The following is a 13,925-nucleotide window of genomic DNA, read 5'->3' on the forward strand; positions in this document are numbered from 1 at the left end:
GGGAGGTGGTGGAGTCACCATCTCTAGAGGTAGAAAAAAACTGTGTAGATGAGGCACTTCAGGACATGTTCTGGGGGATGGTGATTTTTCCTTTCCTGGGTTGACAGTTGGACGTGGTGATTTTAGAGGACTTTTGGTGACATTTCTGTGACTCTGTAATTTGCTCATCTCTAGAGTTTTAACATGCTGTTTTTCTCAGGTCACTGATCTTGATGATGAAGTGGGATCCCCAGCTGAAGAGTTTAAAGCCTTTGCAGCTGATTCTGGCATGAACAGGAGCCAGTCAGAATACTGCAATGTTGGCACCAAGACATACCTAACCAACCATCCTGCTAAGAAGTTTGTGTTTGACTTCATGCGTGTTCTGATAATTGATAACTTATGTCTCACACCAGCTAGCAAACAGACTCCACTGGTAGACCTTCTACTAGAGGTACAGTTTCTTTGGGGTTTTTTGTTTGTTTGTTTTGCTTTTTATTATTTGAATTTATTGGGACACTTTATTCTCTTAAAATGTTTTCTTACTTTTCAAAGTTGGAGAAATTGTAACATATGATTCACTACAATCCTGCAAATTCCCATGAGATAAGTGGGGGGAGGAGGAGAAAGAAGGAACACAAGTGTCTCATGAGCAGTGATTTGCTAACCAACTGCTTGGAAAAGTTAAGAACACAAATGCAAAGGGTTTCTCTCAGCCTTCCTTTGAGACTTTTCTGGACTTCTTGTCCCTACCTGTGTGTCTGCGCACCTCCACCCAATTTGTTTATCATAGAATCAGAATGGTTTGGGTTGTGGGTTGGAAGGGACCTTAAAGATCATCCAGCTCCAAACCCCCTGCATGGGCAGGGACACCTCCTCTGGACTTGCTTCAACAGCTTCATTCCTTCCTTTATTGGGAGCCCCAGAACTGGACACAGGACTCCAGGTGGGGTCTCAAGAGAGTGGAGAAGAAGGAGGGTATCACCTCCCTTGACCTGCTGGCCATGCTTCTTTTGATGTGGCTGAGTTCAAGGCCAGGCTGGGCAGGGCTCTGAGCAACCTGGCCTAGAGGGAGGTGTCCCTGCCCATGGCAGAGGGGTTGGAATGGGATGATCTTTCTAACCCAAACCATTTTATGATTGTATGACGTTTTACTCAAGACAGATTGGTAAGAGAAAAAAAGAGTTCACAAGAACTGAGAAAAGAGAAATTTTCCAAGAATACCCTTGCCCTCCTTCTTTTTTGAGGGACTTTTGCTCTTTATCTTAACATGTTTCTTTTATCAGGCTTCCCCTGAAAGATCGACACGGACACAGCAGAAGGAGTTTCAGACATACGTTTTGGATGGAGTGATGGACCACTTGCTTGCAGCTGATGTTTTACTAGGTAATATAGCAAAGTTCAATTATCAATCTGTTGATTTGAGCAAAAGGGTTTATTTAACATTTTGTTTTCCAGTGTCCTCTCTTGCAACAACACAATTGTCTTTCTCTTTTTTTCCCTGCCTTTTCCTTTCCATTGATGTGTAAATGGTGCTATTATGATTGCATGTTCCCTCACTGTCTCCATTGTGCTAACGCTGTAAAATAGGTTATTAAAAATATTTATGGGATTAAATTTTTGGATATGTAAGCCAGACAAGTTGCAATCAGAACAAGAAAGAACTGAAACTAGATCTTGCATCCTCTCTCTTATTCTTCTTGTCTTGGTAGAAGATCTGGAACTTTTGTCAACTTATCATGGGTGGGACTTTGGCATTTAAGTTAGCTTTGTTTGCATTTCCTCCTACTGCAGTTTTATTATGAACGCAGCACCACAAAAAAACCCTCTGGGATTAGCACTCCATTTATCCTGTTAATAAGTGGACAGAAGAGAATTAGAAGCTTGTAACCTGGATGTCAGTAGAGTAGGCTGTCCCACCAGAGCATGGGTTTAGATGATTATGAACTGGCCTGTATGCTGTTCAAGGGGACAGTCTAGTTTCATAATGGCGTGCTGGACTTCCCAGAAGCTCTCATTCTAGTCTTATCTCATCCTGGATGCCATGGGGCAGCATGTGCTTCTGTCTAAATGTTCACTCCCTCTTTTTTGTAAGACCATGATTTGTCTTTATCTGAGTGCAATGCATTAACAAAAGAAACTCAGAATTGTGTTACATGAGTCTTGGGAACAGGTTCTTGTAAGGCCTGCACAACCTCACAAGTATTTCTGTGCAACCCACATTTCCCCAGGCTTTCCTTCTTCAAGGTTTGCCAGCTTCCTCCTGGTGCCGTGCTGTCAGCTGCTTAATGTGCAGATGGGGTAACAAATAAATGAATGTATGTGAACTTACAGCAAAATCCCCACCACGGATGTTTTGTTGGTTTGTTTTTCTTGATGGAAGCACTTGGCATGTTTCAAGCTTAGCAGAGCTGGATTGACCTTTATGTACACACAGACCCATGCAGCTGATGTCCATTAAATTGGAGTTTTATTAAACAAAACCCAGTAGGGGAGAAATTATTCCAGTTGATATCATTTGTCATCTCAGGGTGTTCAAAAAAATTGTTTTCTTTTTGAAAAAGCAAAAGTGTAATTTCAAAAAGCTACAGGTGGTACAGGTAGAGTTTAAAAAAGCTCCATTTGAAAAGAACAGTTCTACATAAAATGTAAACTAAAGTTCTCTATAAAATGTAAACATAAATACAATGCCTCTGGATCACAGAAGTACCATTTCTTTTGGACCCTTCCAGTGCCCCGAGTTCTGGTCCTTGTTGCTGTTGGTTTCAAACATTCACTAAAAATCAAAACTGATTGTAGGGAAGCCCTGAGATTTTAGATTTTTTTTTTTACTGGGACTTTTTCTCTTTTACAGAAGTCTGGAAAGCACAGGCTTGTATGAATGTGTTTACGCAGATGTGGTTTTTTGATAAATGATGAAAACTGTTTTTTTCTGTTACCAGGTGAAGATGCATCTCTGCCTATAACAAGTGGAGGAAGCTACCAAGTGCTGGTGAACAATGTTTTTTATTTTACACAGCGTGTGGTAGATAAGCTTTGGCAGGGCATGTTCAACAAAGAATCCAAACTTCTTGTGGACTTCATTATCCAGCTCATTGCACAGGTAACAATGTCTCCTGGTTAGTTTGCTTTCAAAAATGTTTTTGCAGATAATAAAATCCATGGAGTGATGTCACTAAGCACCACACTAGAGATGTGTGTAAGGTCAGCAGAAAAGCATGCTTTTCTTCCTCAGGCTTTCTCTCTTTTTACTGAGCTTGCCTAGCATGTCTTGTCAGTATGGAGTGCTTTAATATGAGGAGAAACTGCTTTCAGAGAGAAAAACTGCTTTGTTTTTAGAAATCCCCCAAAATAAGCATCACATCACCTGAATTTTGGACAGCTTCCTAAATTACCTTGACATTTTTTTGAAGGCCTCCTCATGCACTTGTATTGGAAATTGATAGAAGACTTCTGTTGTTAGAAATCAGCAGCATCTTTATAGATGTTAAAACTTGTGTTTCATCATGTGTTAATGTTGTTTCAGTCCTTGAAATTCATGGAGTTCATACCTTTAGTAAAATACCAATTTTACTAAAAAGAAGAGCACAGACCAATTCAGTGGAAGATTATATGCCAGTAAATGGATTTTCTGCTGCTGTCTGAGCATGATTTTTTTTCTTTCATATCAGTCAAAAAGAAGATCTCAGGGATTATCACTGGATGCTATTTATCACTGCCTGAACAGGACCATCTTGTATCAGTTCTCAAGAGCACACAAAACTGTTCCTCAGCAAGTGGCTCTCCTTGATTCCCTAAGGGTCCTTACTGTGAACAGAAACCTGATTTTGGGACCTGGAAATCATGATCAAGAATTCATCAGTTGCCTCGCTCACTGCTTGCTTAATCTGCATGTGGGAAGGTAAATATCTCAGATGGAAGTTAATTCCAGAACCAGGGATGTCAAGTATTAAAATCACCTGTTCTCTCTCAGCTGTGACACACACCTTGTGAATAAGTAATGTAATAATTACTTATGCAGTAATAACTGTTGATAACTTTCCAACCAGTCAAATGCAAACAGGCTTAAGTGATCCATTTTGAAGCAGAATTAGGTTTCAAGAGTCCAGGTATTAAAGAACATTCTTACCTCCTTTGACAGAAGTATTTCAAAATGAGGGTGTCAGTGCTCATTTCAACATTTTATTGCTACGTTTTGATAATTTGAAATATTTTCAAGGTAGAAACACTGGTGCTAAGTAATTAAAGATCAAAGGGGTACGTCACTAGATTTATTGTGTATTGAATAGTTAGTATAAATTCCACATGATAGTACTTGGATGTGTAGCATTGATTCTGTCCAGTCAGACATTGAATCAGATTATCCATGATAAATGCTGTAGACACTCACTTTTATGCATTCCTGTAAATGCCTAGCAGGTGTTTTCATTTTTTCTTTGCAAAAAGATGTGTGACTTGTGTTTCATTCAAAGACACTTGGGAAGCATCATCAGCAGAAACCCCAAGGTTCTTCATTTGAGGCCTTGGCTGGTTTGTGTTTGCTCAGATGTTACCATCTTCCTCCATCAACATCAGGGACCATGGCATGTTATTCTTCATAAACCTTCAGTTCAGTTTATGACCACAGATTAGGAGTACTCATGTGGACAGAAGGGAGAAGTGGAGATACCTTGCTGTACTAGCACATATTAATTAATCTTTGTGATACTATCACAGGGAATCAAATGCTTTAGCTTGTTTGTTTGTTTTCCTGATTGTTGTTAACTCATTGTATATTTGTAGCAACGTTGATGGGTTTGGATTGGAAGCAGAAGCCAGGATGACAACTTGGCACATTATGATTCCCTCTGATATAGAGCCAGATGGAGTCTACAATCAAGATGTCAGTGAAGGTAATCTGAGTGCCAAAGCTACAGATGTCTGCCACTGCTATTTCTGTATTATTGTCACTAATGTTTTACCCCAGTTACACTTGAGAGGGGAGTAGTATATGTGTATAAAAATACATTAAAATAGATGAAAAAAAATATTTATTAGTAGTAAGACATATCCAGGGTAAGTTACTGTTAAAATAGCAAGAGCTCTTTATTTTTTTCTGGACATTCCCAGAATTAGAAATACTGTTCTACCTGCACCAACTTGAATTCAAGAGAAATGGGTCATTTAACGTATGCATCATGGTTTTGGCTGGATCTTACACAAGTATAGGCAAGAAATAGATAAGAAATAATTGGTATAAACTATAAAATTATTATTCAGTGGCACCTTCAGAATCTTAAACTCAAAGGAAGTGAAGGATTCAATGATTTTTTTTCTTGTGTGTGTCTATATTTAGTATTTTTGCAGGTGTGTACTTAAAGTTATGTGTAAAAATATTAGTGTGATGCCTCAATACAGTTACATATATGTATATAGACATATACTTCTGTAATATGTTTTTGAATCTCATTTTGCTAAAAGGTGGATGTGGGAGAAGGATCACAACTAATAAGAGCCAATGTTTCAGTTGCACAAAAAACAAATTGCCCAAATTAACTGTTACTTTCTGATAGCATATAAATGGCAACAAAAAGACACTCTGGTTAAAGGCATTTCACAGGTCATGGAAGAGGGCAAGAAACTGGAGTATAGTTGCAGAAATTACTCAGTTCTGTAAAAATTTCAATTCAGTAAGAACTGTAGAGACCTTACTTGTCATCTTGTACCTATGCAGGTCGCCAGCTTCTTTTAAAAGCCATAAACAGAGTGTGGACAGAGCTGATTCACAGTAAAAAACAGGTTTTAGAAGAAGCTTTCAAAGTGACTCTACCTGTCAATGATCGTGGCCAAGTGGATATAACCATTGCAAAACCTTATATTGAAGAAGCAAGTTTAAAGTGTTGGCAAAATCATCTGGGTAAGTGTAACTGAGGATTTATCTGTCCTGAGTGATAGATTTCCCTAAAGTGAATCATATTCACTGGATGTTAGCTTTTGAGTAGGGTGAGTACACTCAGCTGTCACTTTCATTCTGAAACTGCACTGTGCACAGGATATTCTTGCACTGCCCAAAGGCCTTCACTGAACAGTGCCAGTGGGCTCAACAATGTCATAGAATCATAGAATGATTTGGGTGGGAAGGGAACTCTAAAGCTCATCCAGTCCAACCTCCTGCAGTGAGCAGGGACACCCTCAGCTCCATCAGATTGCTCAGAGCCTCCTCAAGCCTCACTGTGAATCTTCAACCACCTCCCTGGGAAACCTGTTCCATTTTTCTACCACCCTCATGGTAAAGACTTTTTTCCTAACATACAATCTATATCTGTGCTTCTCCAATTTAAAACCATGGCCCCTCATCCTCTCACTTCAGCCTCTTGCACTCAGGACCTCTCCAGCTTTCCTCTAGGCCCCTCCAGGTACTGGAAGGTCACTATTGGGTCTCCTGCTTTTGTGAATAAGCATGCACCAAGTAGCATATTGTGGATTGCAGTGATGGAATAATTTAATTCCTTCCCATGAAGATTTGGGTTGAGGTGACCTGTGTTACCATTCTCAGGACTGGATATGCCAGGCAAAGAGGGGAGCCCCTCTTGACCATGGCTGGGTGTGCAGCCTGCAAACTCTGTCTGGTGATGTGATTGGAAATGTGTGACTGAGCAGTCCCAGCAGCAGTTGATACTATGACACTTCTCATTCTTGGCAGAGAAATCTGTTGAGTATAGAAAGCAGCTTTGCAGGAAAAGAGCCCAATAATCCTGGTGGACATTAGCTCTGTGCCCATGTGATGAAGAAGGCCAAGTGCAGGACTGAATCAGCAAGAGTTTAGACATCAGAAAATAAAATTGCATAGACATGACTCTGAAGCTAGGTGATGATTTTGGTCAGATGTAACTGTTTTTTCATCTCTTTAGATGAAGACTGAATTTGTATCTCATGGAACCTGATTTTGAGAATTAATAAAAGGAGTATCACGTGTTTGTCATGCTTCAATTCACAATGCAAGCACATCTCAGATTTCACCTGGGCATCTTGCCTCATACAAGTCATTATTGTTTGGCATGAATTTGAGTGCTGCTGGGCACTCCTAAAAACAAATAACAACAAAAAACCCCAAAGAAACAAACAAACAAAAAAAGACATAAAAAAGATCCTGGTTGCCAAAATATTTGCCTCTTCAAAGCATCAGAAAAGGTCATTCTACAGGGAGGTTAGACTTAGATGATCTTTAAGGTCCTTTCCAACCCAAATCATTGTATGATTTTAAAAACCAGCTGTAATAAAGGGAGGAGAAAAAAAAAACTACCTAGAAAGTGCTCCCAACATTGTCTCTTTGTTTTCCAGCTCATGAGAAGAAATGCATCAGTAGAGGGGAGGCTTTGGTTCCAACCACACAATCCAAACTTTCACGTGTTAGCAGTGGGTTTGGCCTCTCTAAGCTGACTGGTTCCAGGAGAAGCCGCAAGGAGAGTGGGCTCAATAAACACAACCTCTCTACCCAGGTACTTTCTGTGCATCAGTAATGTGCAAGCTGAAATCCAGCAATGTATGTTCAGAGTTTGTGGTAAATATCCCAATGTAAGGAATTCTGTGAAGTGTGAATTGATATTTATTGCTTGGCTTTCCCCATATTGAATGTCCAGACTAGCAGCTTGCTTCTGCATGTCCTAATCTGGTAGGTGCATCTGCATACCTGTAACATTAAGTCAAGCTTTAAGCTCTTTGTTGTTGGAAAGACTGCCCAATTGCTCTGGTTCTATGCATGCTTTGTTGCTTTGCTAGTCTGGGTCTTAAATTGGTTCTCTACTACCACTCTGAAGTGGAAACTGTGAGGCAGATCATTGTCTTTTTTCCATCCTGCTCCCAAGATTACATGGTTAGGAAAAATCCTTATCTGAATTTGTGTGTGTCATGACTAAAAAATGCTGCTTTGCACTGTTTGTATTGTACTGCAGAGAAGAGTTCAGCAAAACAGCATGTGAAGATAGAACTGGGCATCTGATTTACAGAGATAAAAAAAAAAAAAATTTAAAAAGTGTTAGACCAGAGTAGTACAACAGAGCACAACAGTGGTACTCTGGGTATGACAGCACCTGGTAGGTAACTGCAGTGACTTGATATAAAGTATTTGAGGCATTTTAAACAAAGGAGAGAGAGAGGTTTGAAAGTTTTGGAGGATTGAGTTCTTATTATATTTAGCACGTGGATTTGATAAAATAAAGAATTCTCAGTGCTCTCAGTCCCTTTCCTGGTGAACAAGGCATGCACATGACAGGGAAAAGGGAGCTCAAACTGAGCTGGTTGGAACAGTTGCTGGCTTTGTCAGTAGAGGGAGCAGTAAGTGAGAACAGTTATATTCCAGTGTGGAGTGCTGGGTTTCTAGGCTGCATCCACAAACTATGACTTAAAAGGAAATAGGAAAAAGTAGTAATATTTTCAGTGTTAATTTTTGGCAGTTTGGAACATGACCCCTGTCATGTGTATGGAATATTTTCCAACTCTTCTGATTTCTTTTAGAAGATACTTGTATACATAAATTTACTGCATATAAAAAAGAAAAACCACCAAGCAAAACAGAATGTTAAATACTATTAAATATGTTAAATTGTTAAATAAAACAGTAGTTTGAAGTTCATCCTCTAAGTGATGTTTTAAAGAAACTAGCCTTTGTGATTAGGTTTAGCCAAGGGGATGCACTCATAGGATTTCATTTTTTTTTTTTTTTTCAAACAAAACCTGCTTTTGTAAGATGTCCTTCTGTCCTCTCACCTTTCTATTAGGAAATTTCCCAGTGGATGTTTACTCACATTGCAGTGGTTCGGGACCTGGTTGATATGCAGTATAAGGAATACCAGGAGGTATGGTTCAAAGGAATTGTTACCTGACACTCATATTCTGACCTGATAGGTTTCTCAGTATGGAGCTTGTAAAATATCACATTATGGATAAAATGCTTGCATGTTTAGATACATGTCATTTTAAAGGACTTTTGAAATGCAATCAGATAAACTCATTTGGATCTGGTTGTAGGCAGAAACTCCTGTAGCAATATCACATTAGCTAAATCTTACATTTTTTTAAGGAAGCTTAACTAGAAGTGTAAAAAAGAAGAAAAAAGAGATTGGAAATATGCTAGAATATGCTGTCTTTCTAAAACATTTTATAAAAACTTAAGAGTAGAGTGGGAGAAGCATTGTATACAAACAGCACTTATGTAGTAACACAAAAAATATTTATGGCACCTTTCCCAAATCAGGCAGCAATAAAAAGTGGCTGCTCTGTGCTGTCCAGAATGAAGTCATTGCACCTACTGCTTCTTCCAAGCATGAGCTTCATGCTGTAGATCTTAAGAAACCAGCCTCTAAGAGAAACCAGTCACTGGAAGCAATTGGTTAAAAAAAACAGCCACCAAACTTTGCTTCATTTAACTTTTTTCTCCAGTGTAAACAGAGGCCTCCAAAACAATTTTTGTTTTCATTCTTAAACTCTTTTTTTCAAAATCAGTACATCAGTGCTAGGTTTTTTTCATATTTGCCATTTAGAAATGCATTCAATTAAGGATACAAACAAAAAGAAGAGCCTTTACGTTTCTTTTTTGCCCTTCTTTGTTGATTATTACAATGTGAACCCTGCTTTTAAATCTCACTAAGCCATCCTAGGAAATGCTACTAGAAATCTGAAATATTCTACATTTTTCTGTAGTGTACTGTGGTGAAAATTTCTCTGCTCCCATCAGAGACAGGCTTAGAAGTATCACTCCTGATGCATGCACAAATGTCTTTGTGTTCAGCGGCAGCAGAATGCATTAAAATACGTGACAGAAGAGTGGTCTCAGATTGAATACGAGCTGCTACGTGAGCGAGGTCTGTGGGGTCCCCCCATTGGCTCCCACCTTGACAAGTGGATGTTGGAGATGACTGAGGGGCCCTGCAGAATGAGGAAGAAGATGGTGCGGAATGACATGTTTTATGTTCAGTATCCCTACATGCCTGAAGCTGAGCAAGAAACCAACTTGTTGGTGAGTACTCCAGATTTGTGAGGAGCGATTTGTTGTAAAATCTGTGGGGTTTTTTAAGTTTGGTTTTTGGTTTTGGTTTTGTTTTGTTTTTTTTTTAAGAAACACGTTTTGCTTTGTAGTTATTACCCATCAGTATGTGCTAAATGGTTTGTAAGATCCAGTTGTTCCTCTAAGTATATTTAGGGAAGGAACTGAATCATTCAGCTCAAAACTCAGTCAACTCAAAGACTAGCAACTATAACATAAGATAAGGTGTGCTTACAGCAGCTAGGTGATCATGCAAGTGAACAGCAGAGGCATCTTCACAAGTCTCTACAGCTTGAGAAGTACCATTACTCAGGGAGATCTCAATGAGTTCTTGGCCCTGTGGTAGATAACGTGGTCAACAGTGACCATGTTAAAAAAATAGGCCACAGGCCTTGGTTGGGGTGTGTTTGTGAAATGTACTTTCTTCCATCCACAAATATGACCATGGGCTGCATAGCAGAAATGCACATGGCCTTTGAAAGCTTGGCAATTAGTTCCTGTTAATTTTGGAACACCGTTTTCAAGAAACATTGCAGTCTTAATTGTGTCTTTTCAGGCATGCGTGCATCCATGCAGAACTTTTTCCTCAAGTTAAGCATGTCAAAGTACTTGAAGAAGAAAAAAATAACACTCAGCTGGTTTAAAGCCATTATTTAGTTATACTTGTCTGCTTGCAATGTGACACACAACAGCTGTAGTAACAGAATAATTCTCAGAAAGTGGAGAACATGCCATCATACATTGTTCTCAAAAGTGTTCTTTCTCTGATGTTTATGTAATTGATGCCCTGTTTTCAGTCTGACTTCTCAAGTAGACTTCCCGAGACATCTGATGATACCGTTCCTCAAAAGGTAAAGAAAATAAGTATGCTGGCTGAAAGAATGTAAAATAAATACAACTTTTTTTCCTCCTGCATGTTAGGCAGTCTTAACCAAGGCTTCTACGTTTGGCTTTCAACTTGCTCTTTTAGTAAATAGCTCCAGGACTAAAGGATTTTTCAGTAATCGCCTTACAAGAAAGTACTGTGCTCTCTTCCACCTTCACCTAATAAAACTTTTTGTAGCTCTTCCTTTCTCCCCTGCACACTAACAGGCTTTGTCAGGTTGTGCTGTCACTGTTCTCACTCTGTGTTGTGGCTTTGGGATCTGAACTAATGGTCAGTGGAACATGTTTAGTAATGGGCAACGTCATCACTTGGAAGCACTTACTAGGAAAGTAAGTGTGTAAAGGGGAAGATCTGGTGAGCAGTTTTTCTTCCTTTTGATTGTAGTAGGCTGTAACAGGCCTACTTTTGTTGGAGCCCATGTGAATTTTGTCTTAGCTCACTCTTCTCATTTTTACTATTAGTGAAACATACACATTCAAAATGTATGAATCCTGCCTTGAAAATAACAGACTTGTTTGGAAGTGGCTTCTCTGTGAGCATTTCACTGTATGCTGCTGCTTTGTTAATTTCAGTCTCAGTCTTGCCCATCACTAAGGATAATGTGTAATGTGTATTCACTCCTTTTTGAATGACATTCAACAGTAAACTAATATCTATAAGTTAAAGTACCTATATTATACAGAATATCAAATATAATTGTTACTGTTTTCCTTTCTTAAGATAGCAGTGCTAGTTAGGATTTATCTTTATAGGCTTTACACAAAAGGCTTCCACAGAGGTTTAAAACATCATTTAAGTGGCATTTTTATGGTGATAACTGAATACTTCGTTAAACATAAATGAGTCATTTATATCACATTGCCTTAACTGTTTTATTTTGAGCACAGCCAATATGACCTGAAATAATAAATCCCTGTGTTGCTGATATTAATCTCTTTGTCATCCCAATGATCCACTGATAATAAAACTATTTGGACTTTATGGGTCATTTAATTTCCCACTGTGCAGTCATACAGATAAATTAAAATCCAAAATTAACAAAAATATAATTTCTAGTTACTACTGCAAAAGTAGACAAGGGAGAATCTTGACTTAAATGGCAGTGATATTCTGTAATTCTGCATAGTGCAAAGCATCCAACTGGATTTATAGTAGTATTTTGTAATTATCCCAACTTGATTTTGAAAGTCATGGGAAATAATGCTGCAGAACAAATAAAAAAATGATTTGAGATGGACAGCTGAACACACTCACAAAGCTTTCTGGAGCTGGGGCTAAACAGTATTCAGACAGGAAAGTTTTCAGCTGCAGTATAAATTCAATGGGTTTTCAGCCATCCAAATGTGTCAGTGTGTTTTAGTTTTGGAAAGGCTTCTGGCTCATTCTTACCTGCTTTATCTTCATATGTATCTCCTGTGATAATTGTGACATATTGATTGTCCTCATTTAGTTCTAACTTCTGTTTTGAATGTCATCTCCATAATCAAGTGAGGAACATAAGAATTAGCCTGTGGTGGAGGACAGGAGAAAAGAAGGAAAAGAAAACAAACAAAAAAACTACAAAATCCCCTTTAACACAACCAACCCAATGCAAACCAAAATAAACCACCCAAAACAAAAAAATAACCACCACACCACCACCATAATTAAATGTATCATTAACCAAAAGTACAAAAACTGCTTGAAGAATTACTTGGGTTAAATGGATACTCTTGTGGTGGTCTCCTGCCCACAAACTAAAAATCTTTACTAAAAAAACCACAACTGAATTAATTAAAAATTTCTGAGCCTTTAAGCTGGCCTCTGGGTGCTTTTTGTTCAGATCAATTTCCACATCCCTGTGTCTTTCCTTGAGGCAAATTTTAGTTCAAACTATTGCCTAGCAAAGAAGTCATCTGGCTAACAAGCTGCAAAAGTTGCAGGGCATTAGGAAAGAGAATAAAATGGCCCTCTGATCTATCCATCTTAAGCAGAAGTATCCCAACCTTTTGTGGCATTTCATGCCATACTGGCCAGACTTCTCATTTCCCACACTGCAGGTTTTATCTGGAGTGCATTTTCTGAGTGCCTGAACAGCCCTTGCAAAGTAGCTCACTGATTAGGTCTGCTGAAGAGTCTCTGTATGTGTATGGTGTATGGCTGAGCACACAAAAAACACTTGATGGGCATGCACTGGGCTGCACATGGTGTTCCTGAAATGTGTTCCCTGGAGTGAGGAGTTGTCTGACCAAGTGATTTCTTCAATTATTTCTAAGAAACCTGCTCGCTACCGGAGAGCTGTGAGTTACGACAGCAAGGAGTACTACATGCGCCTGGCTTCTGGGAACCCTGCAGTCTTTCAGGATGCTATAGAAGAGAATACAGTGGGTGAAACAACTCAGCAGGAGCCAGAACATGGGGAAGACACTATTGCAAGAGTCAAAGGTTTGATCATTTATTTCATTCAGAACTATTCTCTGTAAAATTATCTGCCTTTGTATCTTCTCATACATTTGCTTTAAAATAAGTGTAAGTATGCTGTAGGATTTTTTCTCTGGTTTAGCATTATGAGTAATTTCCAAGTTCCATAGGTTTTGCAAAAGGAATTTTCATGTCACATTTTCATTTATCTATCTCTGTTCTTCTTCTCCAGGCCTGGTGAAGCCTCCCCTGAAGCGATCTCGCTCTGCTCCTGATGGAGGAGATGATGAGAACCAGGACCAATCTCAGGATCAAATTGTTGAGGGGAGTTCGATTGATGAAGAGGAGAAGACTGATAATACAACTCTCCTTAGACTTCTGGAGGAAGGAGAGAAGGTGCTGTGTACTTCAAACACCTAAGCACTTACTGTACTGCAATTTCTACATTACATGTTGCAAGCATGAATAAATTTTTTAAATGCCTTCCCTGATCAACAGCTGAATTATCAACCCCCTCCTGATACCAAATGTATGCTTTGATTTAAAGAGGTTCAAAATGCCTGCACTGGAAACATTCTTCTTTCCTTCTGCCTGCTAGAGACAAAAAAAATTAAAGCTGCTAGCTATCCTGTGCTTGGA

General features: G+C 38.9%; 1 protein-coding gene across 7 annotated transcripts in view; it reads left to right on the forward strand.

The window, feature by feature from the left end:
* The window catches only part of WDFY3 (WD repeat and FYVE domain containing 3), a 160,785-nt gene that overhangs the window by 121,444 nt on the left and 25,416 nt on the right, over positions 1-13,925 (forward strand). For 5 of the 7 annotated variants that reach the window (XM_071753664.1, XM_071753665.1, XM_071753659.1 and 2 more), the window contains 12 exons: positions 200-433; positions 1,266-1,365; positions 2,922-3,082; positions 3,651-3,880; positions 4,762-4,871; positions 5,693-5,875; positions 7,300-7,457; positions 8,736-8,813; positions 9,746-9,973; positions 10,798-10,851; positions 13,142-13,310; positions 13,519-13,682. In XM_071753664.1, coding sequence (XP_071609765.1) covers positions 200-433; positions 1,266-1,365; positions 2,922-3,082; positions 3,651-3,880; positions 4,762-4,871; positions 5,693-5,875; positions 7,300-7,457; positions 8,736-8,813; positions 9,746-9,973; positions 10,798-10,851; positions 13,142-13,310; positions 13,519-13,682 — 1,869 coding nt within the window. The remainder of the gene's footprint in view (positions 1-199; positions 434-1,265; positions 1,366-2,921; positions 3,083-3,650; positions 3,881-4,761; positions 4,872-5,692; positions 5,876-7,299; positions 7,458-8,735; positions 8,814-9,745; positions 9,974-10,797; positions 10,852-13,141; positions 13,311-13,518; positions 13,683-13,925) is intronic. The other 2 variants (XM_071753660.1, XM_071753663.1) reach the window with 1 other exon arrangement.

Source organism: Heliangelus exortis, chromosome 10, assembly GCF_036169615.1.
Source record: "Heliangelus exortis chromosome 10, bHelExo1.hap1, whole genome shotgun sequence".
NCBI classification, from domain to species: domain Eukaryota; kingdom Metazoa; phylum Chordata; class Aves; order Apodiformes; family Trochilidae; genus Heliangelus; species Heliangelus exortis.